We start from the raw sequence: 14,009 nt of genomic DNA on the forward strand, positions 1-14,009 counted from the left end.
AAAATCAGTCTCAAAGAGTGGTTTTCAATTGTCTCCTATCCTACTGCAAAGGCATCTCATGCCAGGTCCCACAGGGGTCAGTCCTGGACCCAGTTCTATCCAATATTTTCATTAGTGACTGAGATGATAGCATAGAGAAAAACCTTTATTAAATTTCCAGATGATATCAAGCAGAGAGGGTTTCCAAGCACTTTGTAGGGCGAGATCTGGAGGACAAAATGATCTTGACAAATTGGAGAAACGGCATGAAATAAAGACGATGCCATAGGGACAAATGCAATGTACTACATTTAGGTAGGATTAATCAGCTGCACAAATATGAGATAGGGGATGAGTGGCCAGACAGCAGCTCTGCAGCACAGGACCGAAGGTTATAGCTGATCACAAATGGAACGTGAGTCAGCAAAGTTATGGTACCAGCAAGAGCAGCTAACCTTGTTCTGGGAGGAATACACGGAGGTATCATATGTATGAAGTATGCAATAATTCTTCCACTCTATTAAGCTTTGGCAGGGTCTCAGCTGGGGTACTGGTCTGGACACTGCACTTCACTCTGCAACTGGGGAGAGTCCAGAAAAGTGCCACAGAAGTGGTCAGAGGTGCAGAACCTGTGACCTGTGAGGAGGGACTGAAAGGCCTGGGTGGGTTTGTTCTAGCAAAGAGAAGTCTGAGGGGAGACATGATAACACTCTTCAAGTATGTAAATGGCTGCTGCAGAGAGGAAGGTCATAAATCGTTCCCTGAGTCCACAAGGGTTGGACAAGAAGTAATAGGCTTAAATTGCAGCAAAGGAGATTTAGGCTAGACATGGGGCAGTGGTCTCACTAGGGCAGGATGAACAGGGCAACTGCCCTGGCACCCATCTGAGGAAGGGGTGAAAACTAGCAGCTGCTATCAGCAGTCACATAATCTTAAATGCAAGGCAACCAGATGTCACTGCTGTCCCTGGGTGCCCAGCAGCTCCCCAGTGCTACTAACAAGGAAACACTTTCTAGGGAGAAGGGTAATCAAGCACTGGAGTAGGGCACCCAAGGAGGGGTCTTCATCCTTGAAGGTGCTTATGAGCAGGTTACAATGTCAAGCATATCACATCTATGCAAAGAACCTTGCCTGTCTATGTCCTTAGACCAACACGGCTACAACCAACACCCCTCAGGCATTGGTGATGTGTAGGGGGTGCACGCGGGTGCACATGCACCCTCTGAGATTGGTGGTGCGCCCCCTGAGAGAAGCACTGCTGACGCTGCTGGTGGTGCCTGCGGGCAGTTGTCGCTTGCCACCCCCCTCCCCTCACCATTGCCGCAGCCACCTGTGGGAGCTCCTCGCTCACCGCCACCACACCCATGGCGCTGCTACTGCTGCTGCCACCTGTGGGTGGTTGCAGTGTCCCCCCAGCCTCTGGGGGCACACGTTGTTCATGGTACAGTTATAGATTTAAACAGATCACCAGTCACTGACACCATTGGCAACACATAGGGGGTGCACACGGGTACACGTGCACCCCCTGGAAGCACCAGCCATGAAACCAGAAGTGTCAGCAGAAGTGCACCTTCAGGTTCACTGCTGGCTTGATGATTGGCCACTGGAGGACCACAGACCCCTTCTCCCTCCCACCTCCCGTCAGCGATCTGGTGCCCCTCCAGACTCGGGAGGTACCAGTTGCCCATGCCCCAAGGTATGTCTTAGCTATCACTGGCCCTGCCTTGGGCCCAGGGTATGAACTGGGTCTCTTCCAGCCCTATCTTCCATCCGTATGTCCTGTTTTCCCCCTGCTCATGTGATAGAGGCCAATAGGATGGGACTTAACACAGGCAACTCAACAAGAGGCAGTGACTGGAGCAGGTTGAGACAGGGGTGTTTAGTCTGAAGTCAGGCAGAAGGCAGGGTAGATTTGCACCTCATAGACAAGTCAATAAGATATCCATAGAGCATAAGCTTCCATGAACTCAAGCTTGTTGCATCTGATGATGGAACGAGACAAGCCACAGCAAACTCCCCAGCTTGTTAATAGGGCTGTTGATTGTAGCTGTGTTGGTCTAAGCACATAGGCAGACAAGGTTCTTTGGGTAGGTGCGATATCTTTGTCTAATAAAAGATATCACGTCTAGCCAAAGAACCTTGTCCAGCTTGTTAATAGCTGCTACCCTGGAGGCTGCTTCAATCCTTCTTGTCAGCAGGAAATGACAGCAGAGTGAGGACAGCAATTCTGATGGCAACTGCAAGCATGAGAGAGGGGGATTGCTAGCCCAGAAGATCTGTCTGAACATGGATTGGGCTTAATTGCTCTCACGTTCACTTTCATCACAGACATGACACTGTTGCCTGGGGGAATTTGGTTGTTTGCAAGGGCCAGGAGCAACATGTGTTCTTGCTTGACTGTCCCTTTAAAAAAATCCAAGGATGTGCCACTAGGATGTCAGTGACAGGCAGATGCTATCCAATTACATCCCATCTGCATGGGGAATGGCTTGTGTGTGTGCACCAGAGCGAAGGAAGGGAAGCCCAGGGATGGGGCAAGGCAGGCAGAGCAGGCAGCAACAAGTGGTGGCCTGGGTTTAAGTCCCCTCCAGCAGCATTGCTGGATCCCAAGCACAGGCGGGTAGAGCAGGCTGCAGGGGCAGCACTGCCTCCAGGCTCTCCAGCTGAGGAAGAAGAATAGCAAACTCTGAGACAGCAAGCAAATGGAGACAGACGCTCCTCACCTCAACTCAGGTATTGTGCCTTTTAGTTTCTGATTTGAAAGAGTTACATGCAAATAACAGGTCAGCAAAGTAGCCGGCTGGTGCTGGGGAGGGGAGGGGGAGGGAGAGCAAAGAGATTTGCAAGCAGATCCCTTCCATAATTATTCTCTGCAAAGTGCCCCTTTCCAGCCTAAGCGACTGAGCATATTGCAGGCGGGTATATTTGGAAACCGGCACTGCTCTGACATGAGCTGTAACTAGATTAACTCTTGAGCCAAATGTTTTAAGGCAGCTCTGGAAAATGCAGACACAATTGTTCTTCCCTGCAAAACAGGGTGAGACAGAGCAATCAGTCCATGCCGCCTCGGCTGACGAACACACCCCTGAGCCCTCTGTATAATCAAACTTCCAGCTCTCTGTGCTGAAGTCCTTGCCAATTTAAGAACTCGTGTGCTTCAGTGTTTGACTGGCTAAGGGCCAGGCCCAGGAAAGAGCTGACATGCCCAAGCCGGACTTACGTGGAATTGAGAGCAGTCCTGGGATCCCCAGATCCCCTTGGCTGCTGTCGAAGCCCAGAAGCACCTCCGCTTCGGAGGCACCTTTGGAGTTCTCCAGGTGCCCGGACTCCCAGTCGGAGCAGTTCAGCATCTGCCGTGTGCTACCTAACCGCCCTGAGGAGCCCAGTAACACAGGGCTTTTCAGAACACAGGATCCCCTGTGAAGACCCAAAAGGCAGTCGTGGCCACTTTGAAAAGCTAGCCAGCAGGGAGGGTACTCACCTTTCATGTAAGGTCCCCCTGGCTACAGAGGTCACCCAGAGGGTTGAGTTCCCTCCTTGGTTTGAAGGGATACAAATCCACTTCTCCCACCTCTACGGAAAGTGCCACAGCCACCAACGTAGAGGCTAGTCCTTGGGACAGGGGTACCCTTCACCCCTCCAGTAGACGCTGCTCCACGGTGCAGCAAAGAATGCAAGGTCCATTGTGCCAGAGAAAGGCACAATGTCCACGTGTGTCTGTTTGCTGGTGCTCAGAGCATTCATTTCAGGGAAGCGCAGGAGGCCTGGTTCCTGCTCTCAGGACTGTCAGGCCCTTTATTCACTGCTGGTTAATATAAAATACACAAACTGTATCAGGAGCAGGGCCCAGAACCCAGGCCTCGCTGGCAGGTAGAAACAACAGCCTGGTGCTCCTGGTCTCACCGGGAAGGTCCGGCAGGGTGAGTACAGAATTCACGGCAGCTGCTTCCATAGACGAGCTTCCACCTTTTGCTGTGTGCTAAGACTGAGCTTGGAAATTGTGCGCTGGACAGTGGTGAGTAAGGAAGCAGTGCTTGTCAGAGCAATACACACCGTAACTCCGGTGTGGCTCGACAGGGGTGCTCTCGTGCATGCCGCGTCCACCTGTTCCTGCTCTCACCCCACCCCTGCCCCCCCAAACCTGGAAGTGTGGGGGCTAAGCTGCACTGAGGGTGCCCTCTATGGCAACTCTGAGATCACATGGGGGATACTCACACACCAGGTTCACCAGCACACCTCTGGGTTTGCTGGAGGTGAGGGGGAGGGCATGCACAAAGGCAGCCCTCTCAGGATGCACCTAGCATGTATTTTTTCTTAAAGTGGCACCTCCTGGAGTCCTGCTGCCAGAACGGCAGTGTTCACTTTTAAATGGCCGGTTTCCTGGTGCAGAGGGAACCTGGAGGCTCCCACATGAGAAGGCAGCTCCAGAGAGCCCCACCTCTTGTTATCTTTTGCCATGTTTCAGCCTGTCTTGCAATTTTCCAGCATTTGACCAGTGACCTTTTTTTTTTTTAACCACGTGGAAGCTGTCAGGGAATTTCCCATCCCCTGCCTCCTTGCCATCCTTTTCTACCTGAAGGGAGGGCTCTGGTTCTGGGTAGGCTGTGCAGAAGGATGAATGTTGCTTCTGGGTATCTGCACCTCCCACCCCCAACTCCAGCCTGGAAGAATGAGCCCCATTTGTTTGAAAAGCTGAGAAATGCAAAGAATTAACTTGAATCCAAAGCAAACCCCAGCTTGAAATGGGGAGAGCCGAGGCTGTCAGGATGTGGCCTCTTCTTTCCGTGTTACAGCTTTATAGCTAAGCTGCCACTTGCTGTGCAAATGTAGGTCACACAGAGACGTTTAAGCGTTGAACAGCGTTCAAGAAAAGTGACGTCTGTTCCCCCCCACCCTGTCTTCTTTTCGCCCCTTCAGATAGGAAAGAATACCCTTTGAAAGACAAGTAAAGAGAGTGAAAGACTTGGTTTCAAGCAATCCATTTACAGACCAAATCCTCGGTGCCCAGGGATGAGAGCGGTGGAATTCAGATTCAAATGATCTCCCACCAGGATTAAAGTTCACCCAGCAACCATGCAGAGGCGTCAGCTAGGGACACAGTGATCAGTATGTTCCTGACACGCCTGTCCTCCCCCTTTGCACAACTCCTGGCTACAAACGTGTTCTTCTCTCTCCTCTTGGGTGTCCCTCTGAGTGTCTCTTGCCCACAACGGTGTCGGTGCACGGACCACTCTGGAGCAATGGCTGTCCTGTGCAGCTCCAGGCATCTGGAAGAAATTCCACAAGATATTCCCAAAGATGCCGTGTACTTGAAGCTTGATGCTAACAAAATCACTAAAATACCCAATAATGCTTTCAAGCACCTGAATCACTTGGAAGAGCTGGACCTGTCCAGAAACGCCATTGAGAAGATAGACATGGCAGCTTTCAAAGGGGTGGCAGATGGGCTACAGATGCTGGACCTTTCCAACAACCATATCCAGAGCATTCCCAAGGAGGCCCTGGTCAAACTGAACGCCAAGATTCGCTTGTCCAACAACCCCTGGCACTGCGAGTGCACTCTGCAGGAGGTGCTGTGGGAAGTGAAACTGGACCCAGAGTCAGTGAACGAGATTACCTGCCAAACGTCTGTGCGAGAGGAATACGTCGGGAAGCCGCTGGTCCAGATCCTGGACTCTGGGGTCAATTTCTGTAACATACGCCAGAAGACCACGGACATCGCCATGTTCATCACCATGTTTGGCTGGTTCACCATGGTGATCACCTACGTTGTGTATTACGTCCGACACAATCAGGAAGATGCCAGGAAGCACCTGGAATACCTGAAATCACTGCCTAGCACCCAGGTCCCCAAAGAGACCATCAGCACCATCCTGTAGCAACAAACACCAGGCCCCTCATGCAACACTCAGCTCTAGGATAGAAACCATGTTGGGGGTGGGGGGCGGGAGAAGCCATCTGTTTCCTACCTGATTGCTAAAGCTTTTCTACCAGGTTTGTATGAGCTGTTTAATAGAAGGGTGAAATTGTATTTTGTAATAAGCTAAGTTATGACCAACAGCTTCTATAAAAAACCTCAGGTCTCTTATTTACCTGATATCACTCACTATCCCATTCTACCAGTTGCCAAATGAGACCCCACAAAGTACATTCTGGTCTTTGCAGAAAGCAGGAGAGCAAAACCAAATACCGGTAGTGCTATGACATGAATGTCCCTGCTGTCTCTGGGAGTGGTTTTCCAGAGAACAGCACGTGTGTTCAGAGATCAAAGGCATTCAGCATTGGCAGGAAGCACAGCAATGCCAAATACAACAGTCGGATCAGCTCACATCCGGCACTTTCACTACGTGACTGGCACAGGGGCCTTCCTCTATCTCCTATCCTGCGGTCACTGTCATGGACTGAGCTGGGAGCAGGAGCAAAGAAACAGGCCCACCACTCCAAGTCCACCAGAAGCAGAGAGCTGGTGAGTGGGGAGGTTGTGGGGTGGGTGGACTGGGCCCACTGGGGCAGAGCTAGGATGTGGCCAGGGCTTTGGTGATTAACAGCAGTGAAGACATGGAGTGAATGCAAGGGGTGGGTTGCTTCTGCTGCCAGCATGCACAGGGATCAGTTGAAATTTGCCTGGGAAGAAATGGAGATCAGAGGCCAGCGATCAAACAGGAGCAGCCACATAGCGCTAGAGAAGCTGGTGTGCATGTGCCCCATGGCATGGCTGAGACAGGGAGCATGGCTGGAAACTGCCGTGGGCTGCATCCCACCCCTGAGCGAGACAGGCGCAAGACACTCTTGCAGCTCTCCCTGAGCAGCTGCCAGCAGCTGGGGTGGGTGGGGGGAAGAGAGGAGGGCACGGCTAGCTCTAAAACAGCTAGTAATGAAAGCATTCACGCCCACACTCACCCACATGCTAGCAGGCCCGTCTGGCTCAGGCATGCCATGCGCCCAGGGAGAGAGAGAAGCAGGATCTTTCCCACCCCGTCTCCCTCCACCAGTGCCAGCCCCAGAGCTCAGAAGCCTGAGTCAGGCCTCGAGCATCCAGAGGCTTTTCTTTCGCCCGTTCCCTAGGCTGGGACAGGGCTGCTGGCTTTGGAATGGCCCGAGCATATGGGAGACCATGGTGGTCACCACTCCTCCGGCAGCACGCACCAAGGCGATTCCTGGGACCATGGCAGGAAGCCTTGGATCCACTGAGGCTGGGGGAGCTCCCTGTCCATCTTCAAGAATCGGCTAATTTCTCCCCGTACAGCTTCCCTGGATGTGTCACACAGGGCCGGCACCATCCGTGTTCAATTTCTCTTGCTACCATGGTGTGTGTGCGCCCACGTGAATGCATATCCAGCCATGAGGACAGGTGACCCTACTTCTACCTGCTGTTGATGATTCCTACGCCTTCTTCTGCAGCAGGCGGGTGCCGGTAGAGACAGGATCCTGGATGCAACGCACCCTGGATAGGACAGTCCTGAGGGCAGGTGAGTGCCGCCCTGAGATCCTGGCCTCATGGTGGAAGGCAGCACCCTGATGATCTGTGAGGTAAGCACCCGTCCTCATTGAGTCTTAGAGAAGTGGGGCTGGAAGGAACCTCCAGCGTTCACATCTCATCCCATCCCTTGCCTGAGTCAGGATTAGCTCAGTCCAAACCATCCTGGACAATCCATAATCTAAAACTCCACATAAGATGGCCATCAACCCTGACCCAGCACAGACCTAACATCCAAACCTGCCATGGGGAAAGCAGGGGTACCACGGCAGCCAGTGTCCTGCTGCTATGAAATGCAGACAATATATGCTTGAGAGATCCTGGGTAGAGGGCCATCCCTTCCGCTACAGAGGAAGACAAACCACTTCCCCAGTCCCTACCAATCTGACCATGGGCTAAAACTCCTTCCTGATCCCAGATATGGCATCGGTTAGACCCCAAGCAGAGGGGCAAGACCCTCTAGCCAGGAATGTCTGGCTGTGGTGCCATCAGGAGCATTGGCACAGCCCAGTCAGTCCCCAGCCTTGGCTGTAGACAACACGCAGCGCCTCTGAGGAAGGTTATTAAACACTCTGACATATGTAGCAGAAAGGGTGCGGGGAGGCATGGGGGCAAGCAGCAAAGCCCAGAAGCCTGGAAAACCCCCATGGTAGAACATAGGCATCACTACGCCTAGATCATCCCCTCTAGTGGCTGTTCAGGCTCTCCTTGAACACTTCTAGTGACAGAGTCCACAGCTTCCCTGGACACCTATTTCACTGCCTCCCTGCTCTTCCCATGCAGAAGTTTTTCCAGATATCCACGCTAAACCTACTTTGCTGCAGCTTCAAGCCATGGGTCTGCATCCTCCTCTTTTCAGTGAGAGAGAAAAGGCACTTTCCCTCTCCTTTATCATGGTGGTCAGACCCAGTGGCCATCCTCCTGGCTCTCCCTGCATGAGCTGTTGCTGTGGCTTTGCTGTCTGCCATGCATGGCATATAATGACATGTGTGTCAGGAGCATGTTGCAGCTCAGGAAGGTCCCAGCAGAGATTGGAGCCTCAGCTGTACAGCCCCCCATAAAGCTCCTGGGTCCTGCTGTCCCCCTGGCTCTCCTCCCTATACCTCCCTAGTCATCTGCCTCCAGCCCCATATCTTCTCGTCCAGCTCCACAGCTCCTACCCCCTCCCCTGATGCCCAGTTCCACCTCATCTCCCCCTGCCGGGGGCCAGAAACCTCCCTGCCCTCCAGGGCCCTTCGGAGGCACATCACCACTGTCTGAGATGTGAGCTCACAAGTACAGGAGCTGCTACAATGGCAGGTCTCCTTCTTCCATATCCCCAAGCTGCTCACACCGGGCAGGTTATCATGTAGCTAGGCCTAAGCTCTCTGCAGCAACTCGTGGCTCGGGGAGACTTTGCAGAAGCACTGAGCACCCTGTGTCTGTAGACGTGGCTTCTTTTTTGGCATAAACTGTACTACCCACAACCATTTGTGCCACTTGAACAGGCAGGCTCTGGGTTTGCAAATCACCCTCTTTTTGAGATGTGCATTTCTCCTCCTTCTACTGTCCTCCAGGCCCAAAGTCACCACCACTGCAGTTCCAACAGTAAAGCACGGAGCACTGAAGCCAGGGCCCAGCCTCACTCCTGCTTCTTGTTCTCCTGGGTGCAGATACATCATCGATTAAATAACGGCATGAAACCACCGTGGGTGCGTGTCATGGAACCAGGACCCAGCTCCCCTGGCGAGGCTCCTGTACAGGGAAGGGCATGTGCTCATGCTCCATTTCAGGAATGGATGACTTACGAGCAAGAAAGCAGGATGTTATTGTGCAATTTAACTCAAGTGCCTCCTCTGCCTGGCTGCTGTACCTCTACCTGGCCCCCAAACACTGTTGATTTTCTAACCTCCACATTTTCAATAAAGTCCTATCCAAATACACAATTCCTCTGGCTCTTCAGACCTTTTCTGCCCAAGTCTGGATACATCCTGGGAAAGCCTAACATGTGTCCATCAGGCAGTGGCCCCAGCACCTATCCTAAGTTGAGCAGAGGAACAGGGCTTCTCACAGCAGCCCTGGTGAGGGTAAAGCTCATGGAGGACCCAATGAGAAGGGGCTGTCACCTGTTTTGTCCCTGCTCAGCCAGGCATTATGGGCCTTGCAAGGAGTGGCATTTTGCATTTCCCTCTGTTCTCCCCACTTCTCTGGGGCTAAAGGGTAACAGGTGGGATAGAAGGAAAAGGAGCCCAGCCTGTGCCTCCCCACATGCTGGCCTGAACATCGGGGAACATGCCCACCTCACACTGCCAGTGGGGCAGTCTCCCCAGAGGGTACTGGCTTAACCCTCCCCTATTGCTATGGACGTCCAAGGGCACGTGTATACCCCTTCAGGCTCACATGCTCACTTCAGGCCAGCAGACTGCAGTGGTCCCCCATGCACCTCTCTGCATTTCACCCCAGGGATCCCTTCCTTGGGCTCAGCATGTCTCTACTCACCATTCAGGGCTGTGATCTCAAGTAGCTGGAGATACCTTCTTGCAGCTATGACTGAGAAGCCAAGGTGGTGGAAATGGCTAGGGTTTGAGATGGACCCTGTTCCCAGCTTGCTGACTGTTGTGGACTCCACTTTGAGGCAGCATGCCCTGTGTATGGAGCCTCGTTTCCATACCAAGGACTACACTTGTACCTAGTTCCTTCTCTGGATTGGGCTGTGTGCCTCAGTTCCCCATCTGCACGTGAGGGAAGATAACACTCCTTATATTATCTGTCCCACCAAGGGCAGGATATCTTTGGGGCAGGCTCTCTGTGTAGGGAGGGCCCCATGTCAAGGAGGGTCAAGATAAATGCCACTAGCAGAGATGAAACAATGGGGTAGCAATAACAACAGGTATGGCCAAGCCTTTTTGAAAGGAGCCGAGGTCTCAACAGCCAAGGATACCACTGAAAAGCAAAGAAGCCTGAAAGCGATGAGCAGCGTTCGTCTACGGCTCTTTGCAAATTCGGCCGTAGCTGGCTGGGTGGCGGGGTGGAGCAGGAAAGACAAACTCCACTAATTCAGTTAAAAGCAGAGGATCGCTCGGGGGCCGCTCACCAGGAGAGGGAACAAGAAACGCTGCCGAGAGGATTCTGTTCTGTCGAATGTTGTGCATTTGTAACCTAGGCAACGAATGCTTGCAGCAATATTTAGCACCAGGTTAGTGTGCACAGGGACCTTCTGGAGTCGGGCTGCAGGCATGCCGGTGCCTTGGTTTCAGAAAAATAACCGCATTTGTTACATCTCGTGGAGCCCAGAGGGAAAGGATTCTCAAGTCTCAGCTAGAGTGCCTTGAAAAGGCACAGGGCAGGCAATCACCCTTGCTGTCCTAGACACAATGTTGGGAAAGAGGAAGACAGAAGCCTAGAGGTGACTGAATGAAGGCATAAGGCAAGGGAGGAAAATAGCATGAGAACAGAACTGAAAAGAAAGGAAACTCCCATGGAAAGAAAAACAGAAGACACATGGGTGGTAAAATAAAGCCCTTGGAAACATGGCACTTACCCATGCAGTGAGGTAGAGCTTCTGGGGTTTCATAGATTCATAGATTCATAGATGTTAGGGTCGGAAGGGACCTCAATAGATCATCAAGTCCGACCCCCTGCATAAGCAGGAAAGAGTGCTGGGTCTAGATGACCCCAGCTAGATACTCGTCTAACCTCCTCTTGAAGACCCCCAGGGTAGGGGAGAGCACCACCTCCCTTGGGAGCCCGTTCCAGACCCTGGCCACTCGAACTGTGAAGAAGTTCTTCCTAATGTCCAGTCTAAATCTGCTCTCTGCTAGCTTGTGGCCATTGTTTCTTGTAACCCCCGGGGACGCCTTGGTGAATAAATATTCACCAATTCCCTTCTGTGCCCCCGTGATGAACTTATAGGCAGCCACAAGGTCGCCTCTCAACCTTCTCTTGCGGAGGCTGAAAAGGTCCAGTTTCTCTAGTCTCTCCTCGTAGGGCTTGGTCTGCAGGCCCTTGACCATACGAGTTGCCCTTCTCTGGACCCTCTCCAGGTTATCCGCATCCTTCTTGAAGTGTGGCGCCCAGAATTGCACGCAGTACTCCAACTGCGGTCTGACCAGCGCCCAATAGAGGGGAAGTATCACCTCCCTGGACCTATTCGTCATGCATCTGCTGATGCACGATAAAGTGCCAATGGCTTTTTTGATGGCTTCGTCACACTGCTGGCTCATGTTCATCTTGGAGTCCACTAGGACTCCAAGATCCCTTTCCATCTCTGTGCCACCCAGCAGGTCATTCCCTAGGCTGTAGGTGTGCTGGACATTTTTCCTCCCTAGGTGCAGCACTTTGCATTTCTCCTTGTTGAACTGCATCCTGTTGTTTTCTGCCCACTTGTCCAACCTGTCCAGGTCTGCCTGCAGCTGTTCCCTGCCCTCCGGCGTGTCCACTTCTCCCCATAGCTTTGTGTCATCTGCAGACTTGGACAGAGTACATTTGACTCCCTCGTCCAAGTCACTGATGAAGACATTAAAGAGTATTGGTCCAAGGACCGAGCCCTGCGGGACCCCGCTGCCCACACCCTTCCAGGTCGAGACCGACCCATCCACCACGACTCTCTGGGTGCGGCCCTCTAGCCAGTTCGCCACCCACCGGACTGTGTAGTCAGCCACATCACAGCCTCTTAACTTGTTCACCAGTATGGGGTGGGATACCATATCGAAGGCCTTCCTGAAGTCTAAGTATACGACATCCACCCCTCCTCCTGTGTCCAGGCGTTTTGTAACCTGGTCATAGAAAGAGACTAGATTGGTCAGGCACAATCTGCCTGCCACAAACCCGTGCTGGTTTCCCCTCAGCATAATTTGTCCTGCCGGGCTCTCACAAATGTGAGCCTTGATAATTTTTTCAAAGACTTTACCAAGGATGGAGGTGAGACTGACTGGCCTATAGTTGCCTGGGTCCTCCTTCCTCCCCTTTTTGAAAATGGGGACCACGTTAGCCCTTTTCCAGTCCTCCGGGACTTGGCCCGTGCGCCACAAGCGTTCTAATATTCCCGCCAGTGGCTCTGCAATGACGTCGGCCAGTGCCTTCAGCACCCTCGGATGGAGCTCATCCGGGCCTGCCGACTTAAAGGCATCCAGTTCTTCCAAATGACTCTGCACCACCTCAGGATCTACGTGTGGAAGTCTGGTGCCTTGCTGCTGCCTCTCTACAACCCCAGTGAGAGACTTGTCGTGCCCCTCGCTTAGGAACACTGAGGCAAAGAACTCGTTGAGGAGTTCAGCCTTGTCCCCCCTGTCTGTCACCAATTGTTTCTGCCCATTTAGCAGAGGTCCTATTCCTCCCTGGGCCTTCCTTTTACTCCCAATATATCTAAAAAACAATTTCTTGTTGTCTTTTACTTGGGTTGCCATCCTCAGCTCCATGGTAGCTTTGGCCCGTCTGACTGCCTCCCTACAAGCACAAGCAGAGGAGGTATATTCATCTTTAGTGATCTCACCTTGTTTCCACTTTTTATGTGCTCCCCTTTTGGCCCTTAGGCCAAAAGGGTTCAGGGCATCTGTTGATTATAACCGTCATCATCACTAATACTATTAGTCTGATAGTAGTTCCTAGAGGCTCCGAGCCAGGGACAGGAGGCCATTGTGTTATATGCTGTACACACATAGCAGAAGTGATCCCTGCCCCAAACAGCTTACTTGTAGGAGCTCACAAGCACAGGCAATAGCCACTGTCTCACAAACTGCCTCCCTTCACCCCACAGCTGTAGGCTAGCTGCATCTTGTATCATTCTTTACCTCTTGTGTGTCTGAGTGACACCTCACATTGCAGGACACTTAACAGAAAATATAGCCAAGAATCATCATAACCAACCAGCATACTCCTAACCTTCAACCACGTATTTTGTTATGGAAATTATGGCTGAATAATCTGACCCTCCCCGTAAGTCTGATCCAAAACCCATGGGCGTCTTTCTATTGACTTCATGGGGCTTTAGAACTGGCCCTAAAAGTTGCCCTCCTCTGAATACTCAACAAGTCAGGAATTTTTCAATAAAACTTGTTTTCCATTGGGAAACGCTAGATCTTTAATTTTTTTTTTTCCAACAGGAAAAAACAGTTGATTTGAATGAGGTTTTCATGCTAATTCTCTCTCCCCCTTTTTTTCTTTTTTTTTGGAAGAGTTCCAAAATTGTCAAAACATCTTGTCACAGGATTTTTTAAACAGAAAAATCTTTTTTTGTTGTTGTTATTTTCAGATTTGCTCATTTCTAATGAGACACGCACAAAAACCAGGCAAAATCCAAACAAAATGCTTTGTAATAACTGAAATGAAATGTTTTGCTTCACCCAAAACATTGACACAGATTGTTTTTTTAAAAGAGATTTCCCCTTTTCATCCTAATTATAGCAGGAAAATCTTCCCAAGCCTTGAAAAGTGCTCTGGCCCTGGAAAAACTGTTTATTGTCCAGTCGTGACCATTATATCAGACATGGAGAGCGGCGAGATGCGAAGGAGCATGTTTATGTGGATTATGGGCCGGGTGTGACAAGACTCAGGTGGAGGGTCCCTTGGCCCCATT

The 14,009-nt window shown here is 51.6% G+C and overlaps 1 protein-coding gene across 5 annotated transcripts; it reads left to right on the plus strand.

Annotated features, from left to right (window-relative positions):
* Nucleotides 1–2,470: 2,470 nt before the first annotated feature.
* Nucleotides 2,471–9,381, plus strand: LRRC3 (leucine rich repeat containing 3). Of its 5 annotated transcripts, none has more exons than XM_019489881.2 (4): nt 2,471–2,712; nt 4,897–6,445; nt 7,226–7,509; nt 9,013–9,381. In XM_019489881.2, exon 2 carries the CDS (start codon nt 5,088–5,090, stop codon nt 5,856–5,858), a length of 771 nt encoding a protein of 256 aa, XP_019345426.1. In that variant the 5' UTR covers nt 2,471–2,712; nt 4,897–5,087; the 3' UTR covers nt 5,859–6,445; nt 7,226–7,509; nt 9,013–9,381. The 5 variants fall into 5 exon arrangements, with proteins under 5 accessions (XP_019345426.1, XP_019345428.1, XP_006272097.1 ...); XM_019489883.2 differs by having other exon boundaries at nt 7,226–7,448; XM_006272035.3 differs by having other exon boundaries at nt 7,381–7,509.
* The last annotated feature ends 4,628 nt before the right edge of the window (nt 9,382–14,009 follow it).

Source organism: Alligator mississippiensis, chromosome 7 (genome assembly GCF_030867095.1).
Source record: "Alligator mississippiensis isolate rAllMis1 chromosome 7, rAllMis1, whole genome shotgun sequence".
Lineage (NCBI taxonomy): Eukaryota > Metazoa > Chordata > Crocodylia > Alligatoridae > Alligator > Alligator mississippiensis.

Excerpts from the sequence above, each read along its gene's own strand:
- LRRC3 (XM_019489881.2), top strand. The coding sequence starts at position 5,088 with ATGTTCCTGACACGCCTGTCCTCCCCCTTTGCACAACTCCTGGCTACA.